General features: G+C 48.2%; 1 protein-coding gene across 9 annotated transcripts in view; it reads right to left on the reverse strand.

Annotated features, from left to right (window-relative positions):
• Nucleotides 1-17257, reverse strand: part of LOC139423638 (NACHT, LRR and PYD domains-containing protein 3-like) — a 132612-nt gene that overhangs the window by 15395 nt on the left and 99960 nt on the right. The window contains exons 1-2 of one of the 9 annotated variants that reach the window (XM_071175227.1): nt 11709-14732; nt 5419-5468 (exon numbers count right to left, since the gene is read on the reverse strand). The exons of 4 other annotated variants lie outside the window; for them this stretch is intronic. In XM_071175227.1, coding sequence (XP_071031328.1) covers nt 5419-5426 — 8 coding nt within the window. In that variant the 5' untranslated portion in view covers nt 5427-5468; nt 11709-14732. Of the gene's footprint in view, nt 1-5418; nt 5469-11708; nt 14733-17257 lie in introns of those variants that run through there. 4 more of the 9 variants (XM_071175224.1, XM_071175228.1, XM_071175225.1 and 1 more) reach the window with 4 other exon arrangements.

Below are 17257 nucleotides of genomic sequence, written 5' to 3' on the forward strand. Positions count from 1 at the left end.
TGGAAGGAAATGCTGTAGGAACGCTCAACCGGTGTCGCTCATTCAGCCGACAGAAACTTTCAACTGGTTCTCCCCATTAAGCAACGAGTCGGAGTCAGAGGGCTGAGCCTTCTCTGGTCTCTCCTCCATCCGTTACTGTATCTGAGCCGCCGAAGCCTCCCACCCTTACCTCTGACAAATTGAAAACCCTAGTCACTGGCGACTCCATTACCAGCGGTATTAGACTTAAAACGAATCATCCAGCGATCATACACTGTTTACCAGGGGGCAGGGCTACCGACGTTAAGGCTAATCTGAAGATGGTGCTGGCTAAAGCTAAAACTGGCGAGTGTAGAGAGTATAGAGATATTGTTATCCACGTCGGCACCAACGATGTTAGGATGAAACAGTCAGACGGCACCAAGTACAACATAGCTTCAGCGTGTAAATCAGCTAGAAAGAGGTGTCGCATCGAATAATTGTCTATGGTCCCCTCCCAGTTAGGGGGAGTGATGAGCTTTACAGCAGAGTCTCACAACTCAATCGCTGGTTGAAAACTGTTTTCTGCACCTCCCAAAAGATAGAATTTGTAGATAATTGTCCCTCTTTCTGGGACTCACTCACAAACAGGACCAAGCCTGGCCTGCTGAGGAGTGACAGACTCCATCCTAGCTGGAGGGCTGGTCTCATCTTATCTACGAACATAGACAGGGCTCTAACTCCACAATAAGATAGGGTGCAGGCCAGGCAGCAGGCTGTTAGCAAGCTTGCCAGCTTAGTGGAGTACGCCACTAGCACAGTCAATGTAGTCAGCTCAGCTATCCCCATTGAGACCGTGTCTGTGCCTCGACCTAGGTTGGGCAAAACTAAACATGGCAGTATTCGCCTTAGCAATCTCACTAGAATAAAGACCTCCTCCATTCCTGTCATTATTGAAAGAGATTGTGATATCTCACATCTCAAAATAGGGCTACTTAATATTAGATCCCTCACTTCCAAGGCAGTTATAGTCAATGAACTAATCACTGATCATAATCTTGATTGGCCTGACTGAAACATGGCTTAAGCCTGATGAATTTACTGTGTTAAATGAGGCCTCTCCTCTTGGTTACACTAGTGACCATATCCCCGCGCATCCCGCAAAGGCAGAGGTGTCGCTAACATTTACGATAGCAAATTTCAATTTACAAAAACAAATTACTGCGTTTTCATCTTTTGAGCTTCTAGTCATGAAATCTATGCAGCCTACTCAATCACTTTTTATAGCTACTGTTTACAGGCCTCCTGGGCCGTATACCGTGTTCCTCACTGAGTTCCCTGGATTCCTATCAGACCTTGTAGTCCTGGCAGATAATATTCACATTTTTGGTGACTTTAATATTCACATAGAAAATTCCACATACCCACACCAAAAGTCTTTCGGAGCCATCATCGACTCAGTGGGTTTTGTCCAACATATCTCCGGACCTACTCACTGACACAGTCATACTCTGGACCTAGTTTTGTCCCGTGGAATAAATATTGTGGATCTTAATGTTTTTCCTCATAATCCTAGACTATCGGACCACCAGTTTATTACATTTGCAACAAATAATCTGTTTAGACTCCAACCAAGGATCATTAAAAGTTGTGCTATACATTCTCAGACAACACAAAGATTCCTAGATGCCCTTCCAGACTCCCTCCACCTACCCAAGGACATCAGAGTACAAAAATCGGTTAACCACCTATCTGAGGAACTACATTTAACCTTGTGTAATACCCTAGATGCAGTCACACCCCTAAAAACAAAAAAACATTTGTCATAAGAAACTAGCTCTCTGGTATACAGAAAATACCTGAGCCCTGAAGCTTCCAGAATATTGGAACGGAAATGGCGCTCAACCAAACAGGAAGTCTTCTGACTAGCTTAGAAAGACAGTACCGTGCAATATCGAAGAGCTCTTACTGCTGCTCGATCATCCTATTTTTCCAACTTAATTGAAGAGAATAAGAACAATCCAAAATGTATTTTTGATACTGTCGCAAAGCTAACCTAAAAGCAATGGATTCAGCGAGTGCTAGCTGGCTGTACTACAGACACCGTTCGTTGTCGTGGGAAAGACTCATTGTTATCTTTTCGTTAAACAAATGATTGCAGTAAAGAGCCAACCTGGATACTAAGGAGATCCTGAGGGAAATCGACGAGACAGCTTTACGCTATGGAGGAACAACATACCCCATCATGGAAAGATCCGACTACCGTACTAAAGAACTTTAATCTGAAAAAAATAAAAACAGATTCATCTACAGACACGGACGACTTACTTACCTTTGAAGTAGATGCTAGTAGAGGCTAGTGCTCTGGCTAGAATCCATGAAACACTGGAAAAGTTGTGTGAGAAGGTAGCAGGGCTGAGGGGGGAGTTTAGCCAGAGTGAAATTCTCACGCTCCAAGGAGAAAACAAGGCACTCACAGCCAAGGTAAAAATCCACGATTCCAACAAGGATGGTCTACTCAGGGAAAACAGGGTGATGGAGTCGCTACTTGTAGCATGAAAGTCTAATTGGACGCATCCAATAATCCAGATGGTGCGATCAGCGGGGGAAGGGAGCTTAAAGAGACCAAATTCGGTCTCAATGACCAATTTCCAAGGTAGATAAATGAACATCGTAAGCGACTGTATCCGCTACAATGGCAACAAAGGGAGAAGGGTAAGCGTGGCTTTCTCACTGTGGACAAACTCTTTATAGATGGACAGCTATTCCGAGACAGCTCCATTACACCATGGCTGTACTGTATTCTATAGGGACTTCAGGTCACGAAAAAAAGAAAGTATGGGAACTGTGAAAATATCTGAACACTATGAAGTGGATATGAACACACACATACTCAATTACATGCTCTCTTACACATTCAGACTTATACATACACACACCTGATCTCACTCTATTCTCTCACTCTCTCTTTCTCTCTTTTCTCTTTTCTTCTCTCCCTCGCTCTCTATTGTCGAGAACTGTTTTATAACTTAATGTGTTTTATTATTTGTCTCTTTTTTATGTATTTGTCTACAAGTTTATAAGTTTACAACAAGCAAGATATCATAATATGGGCATTGGGGAATAATAACATATTGTACGGAATACATTTGTACTGTAGTGAAGCCGTATGCAATGGTACCTACACGTACGCTACGGTCACATGACACAGGCCTCCTTACTGTCCCTAGAATTTCTAAGCAAACAGCTGGAGGCAGGGCTTTCTCCAATGGAGCTGCATTTTTATGGAATGCTCTGCCTACCCATGTGAGAGACGCAGATTCGGCCTCGACCTTCAAGTCTTTACTGAAGACTCATCTCTTCAGAAGGACCTATGATTGAATGTAGTCTGGCCCAGGAGTGTGAAGGTGAACGGAAAGGCACTGGAGCGACGAACCGCCCTTGCTGTCTCTGTCTCTCTCTACTGTGATTCTCTGCCTCTAACCCTGTTACGGGGGCTGAGTCACTGGCTTACTGGTGCTCTTTCATGCTGTCCCTTGGAGGGGTGCGTCATTTGAGTGGGTTGAGTCACTGACATGATCTTCTTGTCCGGGTTGGCGCCCCCCTCAGGTTTGTGCCGTGGGGGACATCTTTGTGGGCTATACTAAGCTTTGTCTCAGGGTAGTAAGTTGGTGGTTTGAAGATATCCCTCTAGTGGTGTGGGGGCTGTGCATACGCAAAGTGGGTGGGGTTATATCCTGCCTGGTTGGCCCTGTCCGGGGGTATCGTCAGTGTCTCCCGACCCCTCCTGTCTCAGCCTCCAGTATTTATGCTGAAGTAGTTTATGTGTCGGGGTGCTAGGGTCAGTCTGTTATATCTGGAGTGTTTCTCCTGTCTTATCCTGTGTCTTGTGTGAATTTAAGTATGCTCCCTCTAATTCTTTCTCTCTCCCTCTCCCTCCCCTCCAGGAGGACCTGAGCCCTAGGACCATGCCTCAGGACTACCTGACCTTAATAACTCCTTGCTGTCCCCAGTCCACGTGGTCATGCTGCTGCTCCAGTTTCAACTGTTCTGCATGCGGCTATGGAACCCTGACCTGTTCACTGGACGTGCTACCTTGTCCTGGACCTGCTGTTTTCGACTCTCTTTACTGTACCTCCTATTGACAAAGCTTTTGTCCGGTTGAAATATTATTGATTATTTATGACAAAAACAATCGGAGTGTTTATACTACATTTTATTGTACTTAAAAAAAAGTGCACCTGCCTTCTGCATTCGGATTACTGGACAAAACGCGCAAACAAAAAGGTTGTTTTTGGTTATAAAGAGGGACATTATCGAACAAAGCAAACATTTATTGTTTAACATAGAGACCTGGGAGTGCCTCCAGAAGAAGATCATCAAAGGTAAGTGATTAATTTGAATGCTATTTCTGATTTTTGTGACACCTCTCCTTGTTTGGAAAATGGCTGTATGGGTTTCTGTGGCTAGGTGATGACTCCTTGCTGTCCCCAGTCCACGTGGTCGTGCTGCTGCTCCAGTTTCAGCTAATGGACTTGAAAACGGGTAGAATTTACTCCAAAATGCATTGTGGTTGGATGAGAATGCTGCAATTTTGCCAAGGCAGAAATGCATTGTAGAGACCGAGAAACTCAATGGCAGCAACGGATGCATCAATACAGGCTACAAGCCTATTTGATCATCATCAATACAGGCTACAAGCCTATTTGATCATCATCAATACAGGCTACAAGCCTATCTGATCATCATCAATACAGGCTACAAGCCTATTTGATCATCATCAATACAGGCTACAAGCCTATTTGATCATCATCAATACAGGCTACAAGCCTATTTGATCATCATCAATACAGGCTACAAGCCTATCTGATCATCATCAATACAGGCTACAAGCCTATTTGATCATCATCAATACAGGCTACAAGCCTATTTGATCATCATCAATACAGGCTACAAGCCTATCTGATCATCTTCAATACAGGCTACAAGCCTATTTGATCATCATCAATACAGGCTACAAGCCTATTTGATCATCATCAATACAGGCTACAAGCCTATTTGATCATCATCAATACAGGCTACAAGCCTATTGCTTGATCATCGCTGTTTGTTGCTACACCTTCTGGTGTTTTGTAACAGGATGTCTCTTTCTATTCATCAAACGGCACAGTGCACATTTTGGAAACTGGAATTATTACGAACGTGTGTTGAGGAGGAGCCTTTTGAAGTAATCAGATGAAAACAATGTCGGGTTGTGTTTAATTAAGCTACATTTAAAAGCTAATGCATTTAAAAAAAAAGTGAAATGACAAATATTTACTATTAGACCCACAGAGATCCTTTTAATGTAATGGGGATTCTGTAATTCTATGATTAGGTCCATAACACATCTATGTGTGTGCAGAAATAGGAGGTGTATTTATATGGTTTAGCTGCAATGTCTCAGATTTAGTACATTACCTTCTCATGTTGGTCCAGAAACGGTGATGGCTACTGATTGGCTGAATACCCTGGGCACAGGGAGGGGGGTGGGTGGGTGGAGTTGTCTACAAATTAGCATGACAGAAATATGACGGCAAGTTTTTTTTTTAAATGGCAGTTTCTTAGAGAAGATAGAGTGCCTCTAGAAAGTATATAGACCCTTCCACATTTAGTTGCATTTTGTTGCGCTAAAAAGACATTGATCTACACAGAATACTCCATAATGTCAGAGTGAAACAAAAATTCTATGCATTTTTTTAACTAAAATATAGTAATTCACCCCAAATTAGTTCAGAAGTCAAATTTGGCAAATTACATAATAAGTTACATGGATTCAGTCTGTTTGAAATAATTGGGATTGACGTGACTTTTGAATGACTATCCCTTCCTTTGTGCCCCATACATACAACATCTGTTGTACAACAAGTATTTTCCACGTCTGTACAACAAGTATTGCATTTCATGAGGAATTATACCACTCAGACACATCAGACACAGCTGCAGGACAGAAAGCAAACCGCATAGGGATGTCCCCATGAGACCACTGATAAGATAATTACAATTATCTTTTCGCTTTAGCGCCATCTGTATCTAATAGAGCAGATGTAGTCTGAGGTGTGGAAGTCAGCCGTCTGTATCTATTAGAGCAGATGTAGTCTGATGTGGAAGTCAGCCGTCTGTACCTATTAGAGCAGATGTAGTCTGATGTGTGGAAGTCAGGACGTCTGTACCTATTAGAGCAGATGTAGTCTGATGTGGAAGTCAGGACGTCTGTACCTATTAGAGCAGATGTAGTCTGAGGTGTGGAAGTCAGCCGTCTGTATCTATTAGAGCAGATGTAGTCTGATGTGTGGAAGTCAGCCGTCTGTATCTAATAGAGCAGATGTAGTCTGATGTGTGGAAGTCAGGACGTCTGTACCTATTAGAGCAGATGTAGTCTGATGTGGAAGTCAGGACGTCTGTATCTAATAGAACAGATGTAGTCTGATGTGGAAGTCAGGACGTCTGTACCTATTAGAGCAGATGTAGTCTGATGTGGAAGTCAGCCGTCTGTACCTATTAGAGCAGATGTAGTCTGATGTGTGGAAGTCAGGACGTCTGTACCTATTAGAGCAGATGTAGTCTGATGTGGAAGTCAGGACGTCTGTATCTAATAGAGCAGATGTAGTCTGATGTGGAAGTCAGGACGTCTGTATCTAATAGAGCAGATGTAGTCTGATGTGGAAGTCAGGACGTCTGTATCTATTAGAGCAGATGTAGTCTGATGTGGAAGTCAGGACGTCTGTATCTAATAGAGCAGATGTAGTCTGATGTGGAAGTCAGGACGTCTGTATCTATTAGAGCAGATGTAGTCTGATGTGGAAGTCAGGACGTCTGTATCTATTAGAGCAGATGTAGTCTGATGTGTGGTAGTCAGCCGTCTGTACCTAATAGAGCAGATGTAGTCTGATGTGGAAGTCAGGATGTCTGTATCTAATAGAGCAGATGTAGTCTGATGTGTGGAAGTCAGCCGTCTGTACCTAATAGAGCAGATGTAGTCTGATGTGTGGAAGTCAGCCGTCTGTACCTATTAGAGCAGATGTAGTCTGATGTGTGGTAGTCAGCCGTCTGTACCTATTAGAGCAGATGTAGTCTGATGTGTGGGAGTCAGCCGTCTGGCAGGAGAGAGTCATTGGGAGGGAGAAGTTCTGACTGAATGCACATTTGAGAACTAGAACGGTACATTTACTTTGTGCTTTTTTTATTGACCAATCACAAGCGGGGCGCCCTAATGGGTGGGCCGCCACTGGTCCCCCCCCAAAAAATGCAGCACCTGAACAGTGGCCAAAACTATCTCTCTGTCTTACTACAGTATGTGTAGCCTATGTATCTGATGCTGTCTGGACAAAAAGAGTAGGTCTTTTCAGATAGATGGTCTACACATTCTGTGACAGAGGAGCGTTGTTTCGCTCGCTTGGACGCTTTATCTAAGATAGATTTTCTGTTGGTGCGCGTCTTGGTCAAATAAATGTTACATTTTGGACAGGCAAGGAGGTACGGTAGGGCGGCCCAGACCCCCTAAGGCAAGGAGGTACGGTAGGGCGGCCCAGACCCCCTAAGGCAAGGAGGTACGGTAGGGCGGCCCAGGCCCCCTAAGGCAAGGAGGTACGGTAGGGCGGCCCAGACCCCCTAAGGCAAGGAGGTACGGTAGGGCGGCCCAGACCCCCTAAGGCAAGGAGGTACGGTAGGGCGGCCCAGACCCCCTAAGGCAAGGAGGTACGGTAGGGCGGCCCAGACCCCCTAAGGCAAGGAGGTACGGTAGGGCGGCCCAGACCCCCTAAGGCAAGGAGGTACGGTAGGGCGGCCCAGACCCCCTAAGGCAAGGAGGTACGGTAGGGCGGCCCAGACCCCCTAAGGCAAGGAGGTACGGCAGGGCGGCCCAGACCCCCTAAGGCAAGGAGGTACGGCAGGGCGGCCCAGACCCCCTAAGGCAAGGAGGTACGGCAGGGCGGCCCAGACCCCCTAAGGCAAGGAGGTACGGTAGGGCGACCCAGACCCCCTAAGGCAAGGAGGTACGGTAGGGCGGCCCAGACCCCCTAAGGCAAGGAGGTACGGTAGGGCGACCCAGACCCCCTAAGGCAAGGAGGTGCGGTAGGGCGGCCCAGACCCCCTAAGGCAAGGAGGTACGGTAGGGCGGCCCAGACCCCCTAAGGCAAGGAGGTACGGTAGGGCGGCCCAGACCCCCTAAGGCAAGGAGGTACGGTAGGGCGGCCCAGACCCCCTAAGGCAAGGAGGTACGGTAGGGCGGCCCAGACCCCCTAAGGCAAGGAGGTACGGTAGGGCGGCCCAGACCCCCTAAGGCAAGGAGGTACGGTAGGGCGGCCCAGACCCCCTAAGGCAAGGAGGTACGGTAGGGCGGCCCAGACCCCCTAAGGCAAGGAGGTACGGTAGGGCGGCCCAGACCCCCTAAGGCAAGGAGGTACGGTAGGGCGGCCCAGACCCCCTAAGGCAAGGAGGTACGGTAGGGCGACCCAGGCCCCCTAAGGCAAGGAGGTACGGTAGGGCGGCCCAGACCCCCTAAGGCAAGGAGGTACGGTAGGGCGGCCCAGACCCCCTAAGGCAAGGAGGTACGGTAGGGCGGCCCAGACCCCCTAAGGCAAGGAGGTACGGTAGGGCGGCCCAGACCCCCTAAGGCAAGGAGGTACGGTAGGGCGGCCCAGACCCCCTAAGGCAAGGAGGTACGGTAGGGCGGCCCAGACCCCCTAAGGCAAGGAGGTACGGTAGGGCGGCCCAGACCCCCTAAGGCAAGGAGGTACGGTAGGGCGGCCCAGACCCCCTAAGGCAAGGAGGTACGGTAGGGCGGCCCAGACCCCCTAAGGCAAGGAGGTACGGTAGGGCGGCCCAGACCCCCTAAGGCAAGGAGGTACGGTAGGGCGTCCCAGACCCCCTAAGGCAAGGAGGTACGGTAGGGCGGCCCAGACCCCCTAAGGCAAGGAGGTACGGTAGGGCGGCCCAGACCCCCTAAGGCAAGGAGGTACGGTAGGGCGACCCAGACCCCCTAAGGCAAGGAGGTACGGTAGGGCGGCCCAGACCCCCTAAGGCAAGGAGGTACGGTAGGGCGGCCCAGACCCCCTAAGGCAAAGAGGTACGGCAGGGCGGCCCAGACCCCCTAAGGCAAGGAGGTACGGTAGGGCGGCCCAGACCCCCTAAGGCAAGGAGGTACGGCAGGGCGGCCCAGACCCCCTAAGGCAAGGAGGTACGGTAGGGCGGCCCAGACCCCCTAAGGCAAGGAGGTACGGCAGGGCGGCCCAGACCCCCTAAGGCAAGGAGGTACGGTAGGGCGGCCCAGACCCCCTAAGGCAAGGAGGTACGGTAGGGCGGCCCAGACCCCCTAAGGCAAGGAGGTACGGTAGGGCGGCCCAGACCCCCTAAGGCAAGGAGGTACGGTAGGGCGGCCCAGACCCCCTAAGGCAAGGAGGTACGGTAGGGCGGCCCAGACCCCCTAAGGCAAGGAGGTACGGTAGGGCGGCCCAGACCCCCTAAGGCAAGGAGGTACGGTAGGGCGGCCCAGACCCCCTAAGGCAAGGAGGTACGGTAGGGCGGCCCAGACCCCCTAAGGCAAGGAGGTACGGTAGGGCGGCCCAGACCCCCTAAGGCAAGGAGGTACGGTAGGGCGGCCCAGACCCCCTAAGGCAAGGAGGTACGGTAGGGCGGCCCAGACCCCCTAAGGCAAGGAGGTACGGTAGGGCGACCCAGACCCCCTAAGGCAAGGAGGTACAGTAGGGCGGCCCAGACCCCCTAAGGCAAGGAGGTACGGTAGGGCGGCCCAGACCCCCTAAGGCAAGGAGGTACGGCAGGGCGGCCCAGACCCCCTAAGGCAAGGAGGTACGGTAGGGCGGCCCAGACCCCCTAAGGCAAAGAGGTACGGCAGGGCGGCCCAGACCCCCTAAGGCAAGGAGGTACGGTAGGGCGGCCCAGACCCCCTAAGGCAAGGAGGTACGGTAGGGCGGCCCAGACCCCCTAAGGCAAGGAGGTACGGTAGGGCGGCCCAGACCCCCTAAGGCAAGGAGGTACGGTAGGGCGGCCCAGACCCCCTAAGGCAAGGAGGTACGGTAGGGCGGCCCAGACCCCCTAAGGCAAGGAGGTACGGTAGGGCGGCCCAGACCCCCTAAGGCAAGGAGGTACGGTAGGGCGGCCCAGACCCCCTAAGGCAAGGAGGTACGGTAGGGCGGCCCAGACCCCCTAAGGCAAGCCCAGAACGCCGGCCCCGCCTTTTATTGACACCTGTGGTACATGTGTACAGTAACGTACAGTAGTGGACAGTTAAGTGCCATCACCCTCTACCACAGATGGAGAATAAACTATCATAAGTGTTTTCCTTTCCTATTAGCATTACACGTTGTTGATATGGTGATTGCAAATGCTTAGAATTTTTACCAAATGATTTAGTTAATGTTTGTCCTATTACTTTTTATTGTGATATGTGATATGGTGATTGCATATGTACAGTAACGTACAGTAGTTGACAGTTAAGGCAGAACATTATTAAAGTTTGTTGAACTGGAATTAAACCAACCAAGTAATACAGAAAGTCCTGTACAGGGAAGAAATTCCATCTACTTTCACACCTGTTCATAATGAAATCAGAGATAGAGCGCCCTCTACAGGTCAGATGACAGAAGCACACTCACAGACGCACTACGACAGATATACTGTCCCGGAATCCCACTACCCAATCACAAACATATCACCACACATCTGATTGGAGGATACTGTCTGGAGAGGTGAGCAACAGTCATTCTACCACTGGAGGGTGATCTCCCTCCATATCCGACTTTGTGTCCAGTGACACAACCTGACTACATGGGAGAATTTCAATTGGTTATTCCCTTGTGTCCTCTCCTCGTCTCCTTCTCAAAACCCATTGGAGGAGAAGGTCAGAGGGGAGGGACTTCCCAATGGCTCCTGACAGATAAATGTAACTCTTCACCCAGTACTACCAAAGACTGAATCCTAGCAATTACGGGTGACATTTTCCAGGTGCAAAACTGTTCATAACGTTTACAATGTTGCTGTGAAGTGACTTCATGCAATGACATGACTTTGACTTTTGATTTTACTGCTGCAGAAACAGAAAGTGACTATGGGCACCATTTTTGTGGTGCAAAAGAGCACAGATCTGTGTTTAAAATATATATATATTTTTCTATTTTATGTGTTAATAATAACAATGCAACACACTTGAAGAAGGACAAAGCAAGATATTCTGCCAAAAATGGCTATGAATAAGGAAATAATAAACGGTTTGGGGGTTAGTGAATGGGATGAATTTTAAATTACACCTCTTCTTTCTCTCCTCTTTTACCTCCTTTCTCACTCATCCATATTCCTCTCTTCTTCTCTTTTTATCCTCCTTGTCCCCTATAGGTCTCCATATTCCTCTCTTCTTCTCTACTTTATCCTCCTTGTCCCCTATAGGTCTCCATATTCCTCTCTTCTTCTCTTTTTATCCTCCTTGTCCCCTATAGGTCTCCATATTCCTCTCTTCTTCTCTTTTTATCCTCTTTGTCCCCTATAGGCCTCCATATTCATCTCTTCTTCTCTTTTAATCATCCTTGTCCCCTATAGGTCTCCATATTCCTCTCTTATTCACTACTTTTCCCTCCTTGTCCCCTATAGGCCTCCTATTCATCTGGTGATTTAATCATTGAGTGCCTTTGACTTCCTCTTTTATCATATCATCTGAACATATTATTAAACTGAAATGTTTACTGAAGTAAGTTTCTTACCCTTCTGGTGAAGTTATTAGTAAGGTTAGTTTTTCTCAGAGTTGTGGTTTCATCTCTGCCATGCTGTTACTGAGACAACAGGAAGTAGCTACGTGACTGTGTCAGCAACACATTTGTGAAAAAAGGAAACGCCTCTTTGTACATCCTGTTGTTTTGGTTTCTGTCAAGGACTCTTCTTACTTTTCCCCAACGCAGTTAAGCCAAAACCACACCCCATTATTCAGAGGGGCGTTCTACTAGGCTCCCATTGGCTAGCTAGCATTGTCACACTCACAGGCAATCAGCACAGATCCAGTGACCTTCCAAGGTAAGGATGGAAAGTGTAATTGAACAATTAGCTGTCTACCGTAATGCAGGCCTATTATTATCATGTTTGGTAACATTTTCCCATGTATTTAATTTTAGAGTTTGAATGAGTTGTAAAAATGTCCCAGAGAACTGTTGAATTCCCTCAATTGAAGGCCAGCTAAGTTAACCTAGGCTACTTAATGTTACAAGCTCAGTATTTGAAGTTGTTATATTATCAGTAGTAGTCTATTATTAGGTAAAAGCATTTGCATATTATTCTAAATTTCTCAAATATGTATGTCGAATACGCTGTGCTACAGCCATTGAATCTGTCTTTGAGTGTTAACCTTTTGCGTGTAGGGGGCAGGATTTTCGTTTTTGGCTAAAAAAAAACGTACCCATTTGAAAGTGCCTATTTCTCAGCCACAGAAACTAGAATATGCATATAATTGTCAGATTGGGATAGAAAACACTCTAAAGTTTCCAAAACTGTAAAAAATAATTCCTCAAGCATACAAGTATTTTACACCATTTTAAAGATAGAAGTCTCGTTAATCCAGCCACAGTGTCCGATTTCAAAATGGCTTTACGGCGAAAGCAACACAAGCGATTATGTTAGGTCAACACCAAGTCACAGAAAAACACAGCCATTTTTCCAGCCAAAGAGAGGAGTCACAAAAAGCACAAATAGAGATAAAATTCATCACTAACCTTTGATGATCTTCATCAGATGACACTCATAGGACTTCATGTTACATAATACATGTATGTTTTGTTTGATAAAGTTCATATTTCAAAAATCTGAGTTTACATTGGCACGTTACGTTCAGTAGTTCTAAAACAATGCAGTGGTTTTGCAGAGAGCCACATCAATTTACAGAAATACTCATCATAAATGTTAATGAAAATACAAGTGTTCCACATGGAATTAGAGATATACTTCTCCTTAATGCAACTGCTGTGTCAGATTTTGAAAAAAACTTGATGGAAAAAGCAAACCATGCAATAATCTGAGTACAGCGTTCAGACAACAAAGGAGCCAACATTGGGTAGTCAACATTAGTCAGAAATAGCGTTATAAATATTCACTTACCTTTGATGATCTTCATCAGATTGCACTCCCAGGAATCCCAGTTCCACCATAAATGTTTGATTTGTTCGATAATGTCCATCATTTATGTCCAAATAGCTTCTTTTGTTAGGGCGTTTAGTACACAAATCCAAACGAGCATTCAGGTCCAGACGAACGTCGGACAAAAAGTTCAAAATGTTATGTTACAGGTCGTGGAAACATTTCAAACTAAGTATAGAATCAATCTTTAGGATGTTTTTATCATAAATCTTCAATAACGTTCCAACCGGAGAATTCCTATGTCTGTAGAAAAGCAATGGAATGCAGGTAGCTGAAATGCGCATGACCAGCACTTGACTCTCTGCCAGACACCCGACTCATTCAGCTCTCATTTAGTTCCACTTCACAGTAGAAGCCTCAAACCAGTTTCTAAAGACGGTTGACATCTAGTGGAAGCCGTTGTAAGTGCAACATAACCAATATCCCAATGTATCTCCAATAGGGGCTGAGCTAAAAAACTACAAGCCTCAGATTTCTCACTTCCTGTTTTTCTCAGGTTTTTGCCTGCCATATGAGTTCTGTTATATCACAGACATCATTCAAACAGTTTTAGAAACTTCAGAGTGTTTTCTATCCAATACCACTAATAATATGCATATATTAGTATCTGGGACAGAGTAGCAGGCAGTTTACTCTGGGCACCTTATTCATCCAAGCTACTCAATACTGCCCCCGTCACCAATAACTTTTAACAAACAGGCAGTTTTATGCCAGACTGACTTACATTGCACCGCCCATTTTTCACAATTGAAGAGAGATTTGTACTACGAATAAAATTGGCTGAAAGAAACCGCAATCCAAGAACAGCTTACTGCGCAGTGACATGTATAGTGGGCCCCAATGATGTGCTGTTAGTGTAAAGATAACCAAGGTACAGGCTTTACTTGATCTTTTAATTGACACGGTACCACATTTGTTCAATAGCTAAGACAGATGATGTTGCCTGGAAGGACACTGGTGTCTGGTTGAAGTCTGTCTTGCAGGTTACTGACTGGGAAGTTAGTGTAAGGGGTGCGTAACTGGTGGCAGTGAAGTCAAACGCAGGAGAGCAGAACTAGGTAATAGCCGGAGCAGTTTAAATTCAAAACCAACGGCATCAATAAATAACAACATGGGTACAAAACCCAACGTGCACCAGTCAACATGTGCACAAGCACTTACAACAAACAATACCACACAAAGACATGGGGGGAACAGAGGGTTAAATGCATAACACTTAATGAGGGAAATGAGAACCAGGTGTGTAGGAAAACAAGACAAAACAAATGGAAAATGAAATGTGGATCGACGATGGCTAGAGGACCGGCGATGCCGACCGCCGAACACCGCCCGAACAAGGAGAGGAACCGACTTTGGTGGAAGTCGCGACAGTTAGAGTGGATGGATCTAAATTCACCCCTGACACACATACTCTGTGTGGGCTGCGCCTGTTCAACGATGTGTGCATGGCTTAGATAATGCAAAACCAACTAAACAGATGGTTTCCGTTGAGACTGAGTCACCCTTGTTGGCTGGTCTCCAAGACTCTCTGTGGGCTAAAGATAAGTATGACATTGGGCGAAAGAGGAGGGTGAAACCGCTGACTGTCACACCTAAGAGCAAAGACCCAGCCGGACCCAGTATCCACTGAGTCAGGATGAGGGGGATTACCCCTGTTCATGCTTCATTGGTAGAAAGAGGAGCAATTGTGCCTTGTCCAGACTCTCCCTGCAACACCCCCATTCTTCCCATCCGGAAAGCCTTGGGTGATTTGCGTTTGTTCAAGATCTTAGACCAGTTAATGATGCTGTTCATGCAAGGGCTCCTGTTGTGCCAAACCTCGTTACAGCACTATCTGCCGTGCCGGCATCGGCTAAATGGTTTTCACGTGTTAAATCTTACAAATGCTCATTTTTTAGCAGTCCCGTTGCACCAGAATCACAGTTCTGGTTCGCTTTTACGTTTCTGAACAAGCGCTGGACCGTTTGCCCATAAGATTACACAGAATTGACACAGGTGTTTTCTGCTACTTTTGATTGTAATGTTGTGGAGCACACTGCAAGCCTTGACAATGTAGCAAACCTAAAAAGGATTTTGCATACATCCTCCAGCTGCGGTTTGAGTCCAATAAGTGATGTGTTGATCTGTTGTTGTTTCAGGACTGAGTCAGTCAAAACATAGCGGAGCAGCTGAAGCGCTCGACCAAAGAGGACTTTCTGGTAGGCTTGGGTCAGAGGACAGCCTTCTGCTAGGCCTGGGTCAGAGGACACCCTTCTGGTAGGCCTGGGTCAGAGGGGTCAGAGGACATCCTTCTGGTAGTCCTGGGTCAGAGGGGTCAGAGGACACCCTTCTGGTAGGCCTGGGGCAGAGGACACCCTTCTGGTAGGCCTGGGTCAGAGGGGTCAGAGGACACCCTTCTGGTAGTCCTGGGTCAGAGGGGTCAGAGGACACCCTTCTGGTAGGCCTGGGGCAGAGGACACCCTTCTGGTAGGCCTGGGTCAGAGGGGTCAGAGGACACCCTTCTGGTAGTCCTGGGTCAGAGGGGTCAGAGGACATCCTTCTGGTAGTCCTGGGTCAGAGGGGTCAGAGGACACGCTTCTGGTAGGCCTGGGTCAGAGGGGTCAGAGGACACCCTTCTGGTAGGCCTGGGGCAGAGGACACCCTTCTGGTAGGCCTGGGTCAGAGGGGTCAGAGGACACCCTTCTGGTAGGTAGGCCTGGGTCAGAGGACACCCTTCTGGTAGGCCTGGGTCAGAGGACACCCTTCTGGTAGGACTGGGTCAGAGGACACCCTTCTGGTAGGCCTGGGTCAGAGGACACCCTTCTGGTAGGCCTGGGTCAGAGGACACCCTTCTGGTAGGCCTGGGTCAGAGGGGTCAGAGGACACCCTTCTGGTAGGCCTGGGGCAGAGGACACCCTTCTGGTAGGCCTGGGTCAGAGGGGTCAGAGGACACCCTTCTGGTAGGCCTGGGTCAGAGGACATCCTTCTGGTAGGTCTGGGTCAGAGGACACCCTTCTGGTAGGCCTGTGTCAGAGGACACCCTTCTGGTAGGCCTGGGTCAGAGGACACCCTTCTGGTAGGCCTGGGTCAGAGGACACCCTTCTGGTAGGCCTGGGTCAGAGGGGTCAGAGGGCACCCTTCTGGTAGGCCTGGGTCAGAGGACACCCTTCTGGTAGGCCTGGGTCAGAGAACACCCTTCTGGTAGGCCTCGGTCAGAGGACACCCTTCTGGTAGGCCTCGGTCAGAGGACACCCTTCTTGTAGGTCTGGAGCTGAGGGGTCAGAGGACACCCTTCTGGTAGGCCTGGGTCAGAGGGGTCAGAGTACACCCTTCTGGTAGGCCTGGGTCAGAGGGGTCAGAGGACACCCTTCTGGTAGGCCTGGGTCAGAGGGGTCAGAGGACAAGCTTCTGGTAGGCCTTGGGCAGAGGGGTCAGAGGACACCCTTCTGGTAGGCCTGGGGCTGAGGACACCCTTCTTGTTGGTCTGGGGCAGAGGGGTCAGAGGACACCCTTCTGGTAGGTCTGGGGCAGAGGGGTCAGAGGACACCCTTCTGGTAGGTCTGGGGCTGAGGGGTCAGAGGACACCCTTCTGGTAGGCCTGGGGCTGATGACACCCTTCTGGTAGGTCTGGGGATGAGGGGTCAGAGTGCACCCTTCTGGTTGGCCTGGGGCTGAGGACACCCTTCTGGTAGGCCTGGGGCAGAGGACACCCTTCTGGTAGGTCTGGGGCTGAGGGGTCAGAGGACACCCTTCTGGTAGGCCTGGGGCTGAGGGGTCAGAGGACACCCTCCTGGTAGGCCTGGGGCAGAGGACACCCTTCTGGTAGGTCTGGGGCAGAGGGGTCAGAGGACACCCTTCTGGTAGGTCTGGGGCAGAGGGGTCAGAAGCTAGCTTTAGCAGCAGGGCTTAGATATCAGCAGAATTCAGTAACACAACTGGTGTTATCACTTGTTTGCATGCTATGTTCCCACCAGGTTCTCAAACATCTTCTAACTTCCAAAGAACAAAGAGGTTGTACATCTGCTAACAGCCACGTAGAACAAAGAGGTTGTACATCTGCTAACTGACACGTTGAACAAAGAGGTTGTACATCTGCTAACAGCCACGTAGAACAAAGAGGTTGTACATCTGCTAACAGCCACGTAGAACA

The sequence above is a fragment of the Oncorhynchus clarkii genome, chromosome 13, assembly GCF_045791955.1.
Source record: "Oncorhynchus clarkii lewisi isolate Uvic-CL-2024 chromosome 13, UVic_Ocla_1.0, whole genome shotgun sequence".
NCBI lineage: Eukaryota > Metazoa > Chordata > Actinopteri > Salmoniformes > Salmonidae > Oncorhynchus > Oncorhynchus clarkii.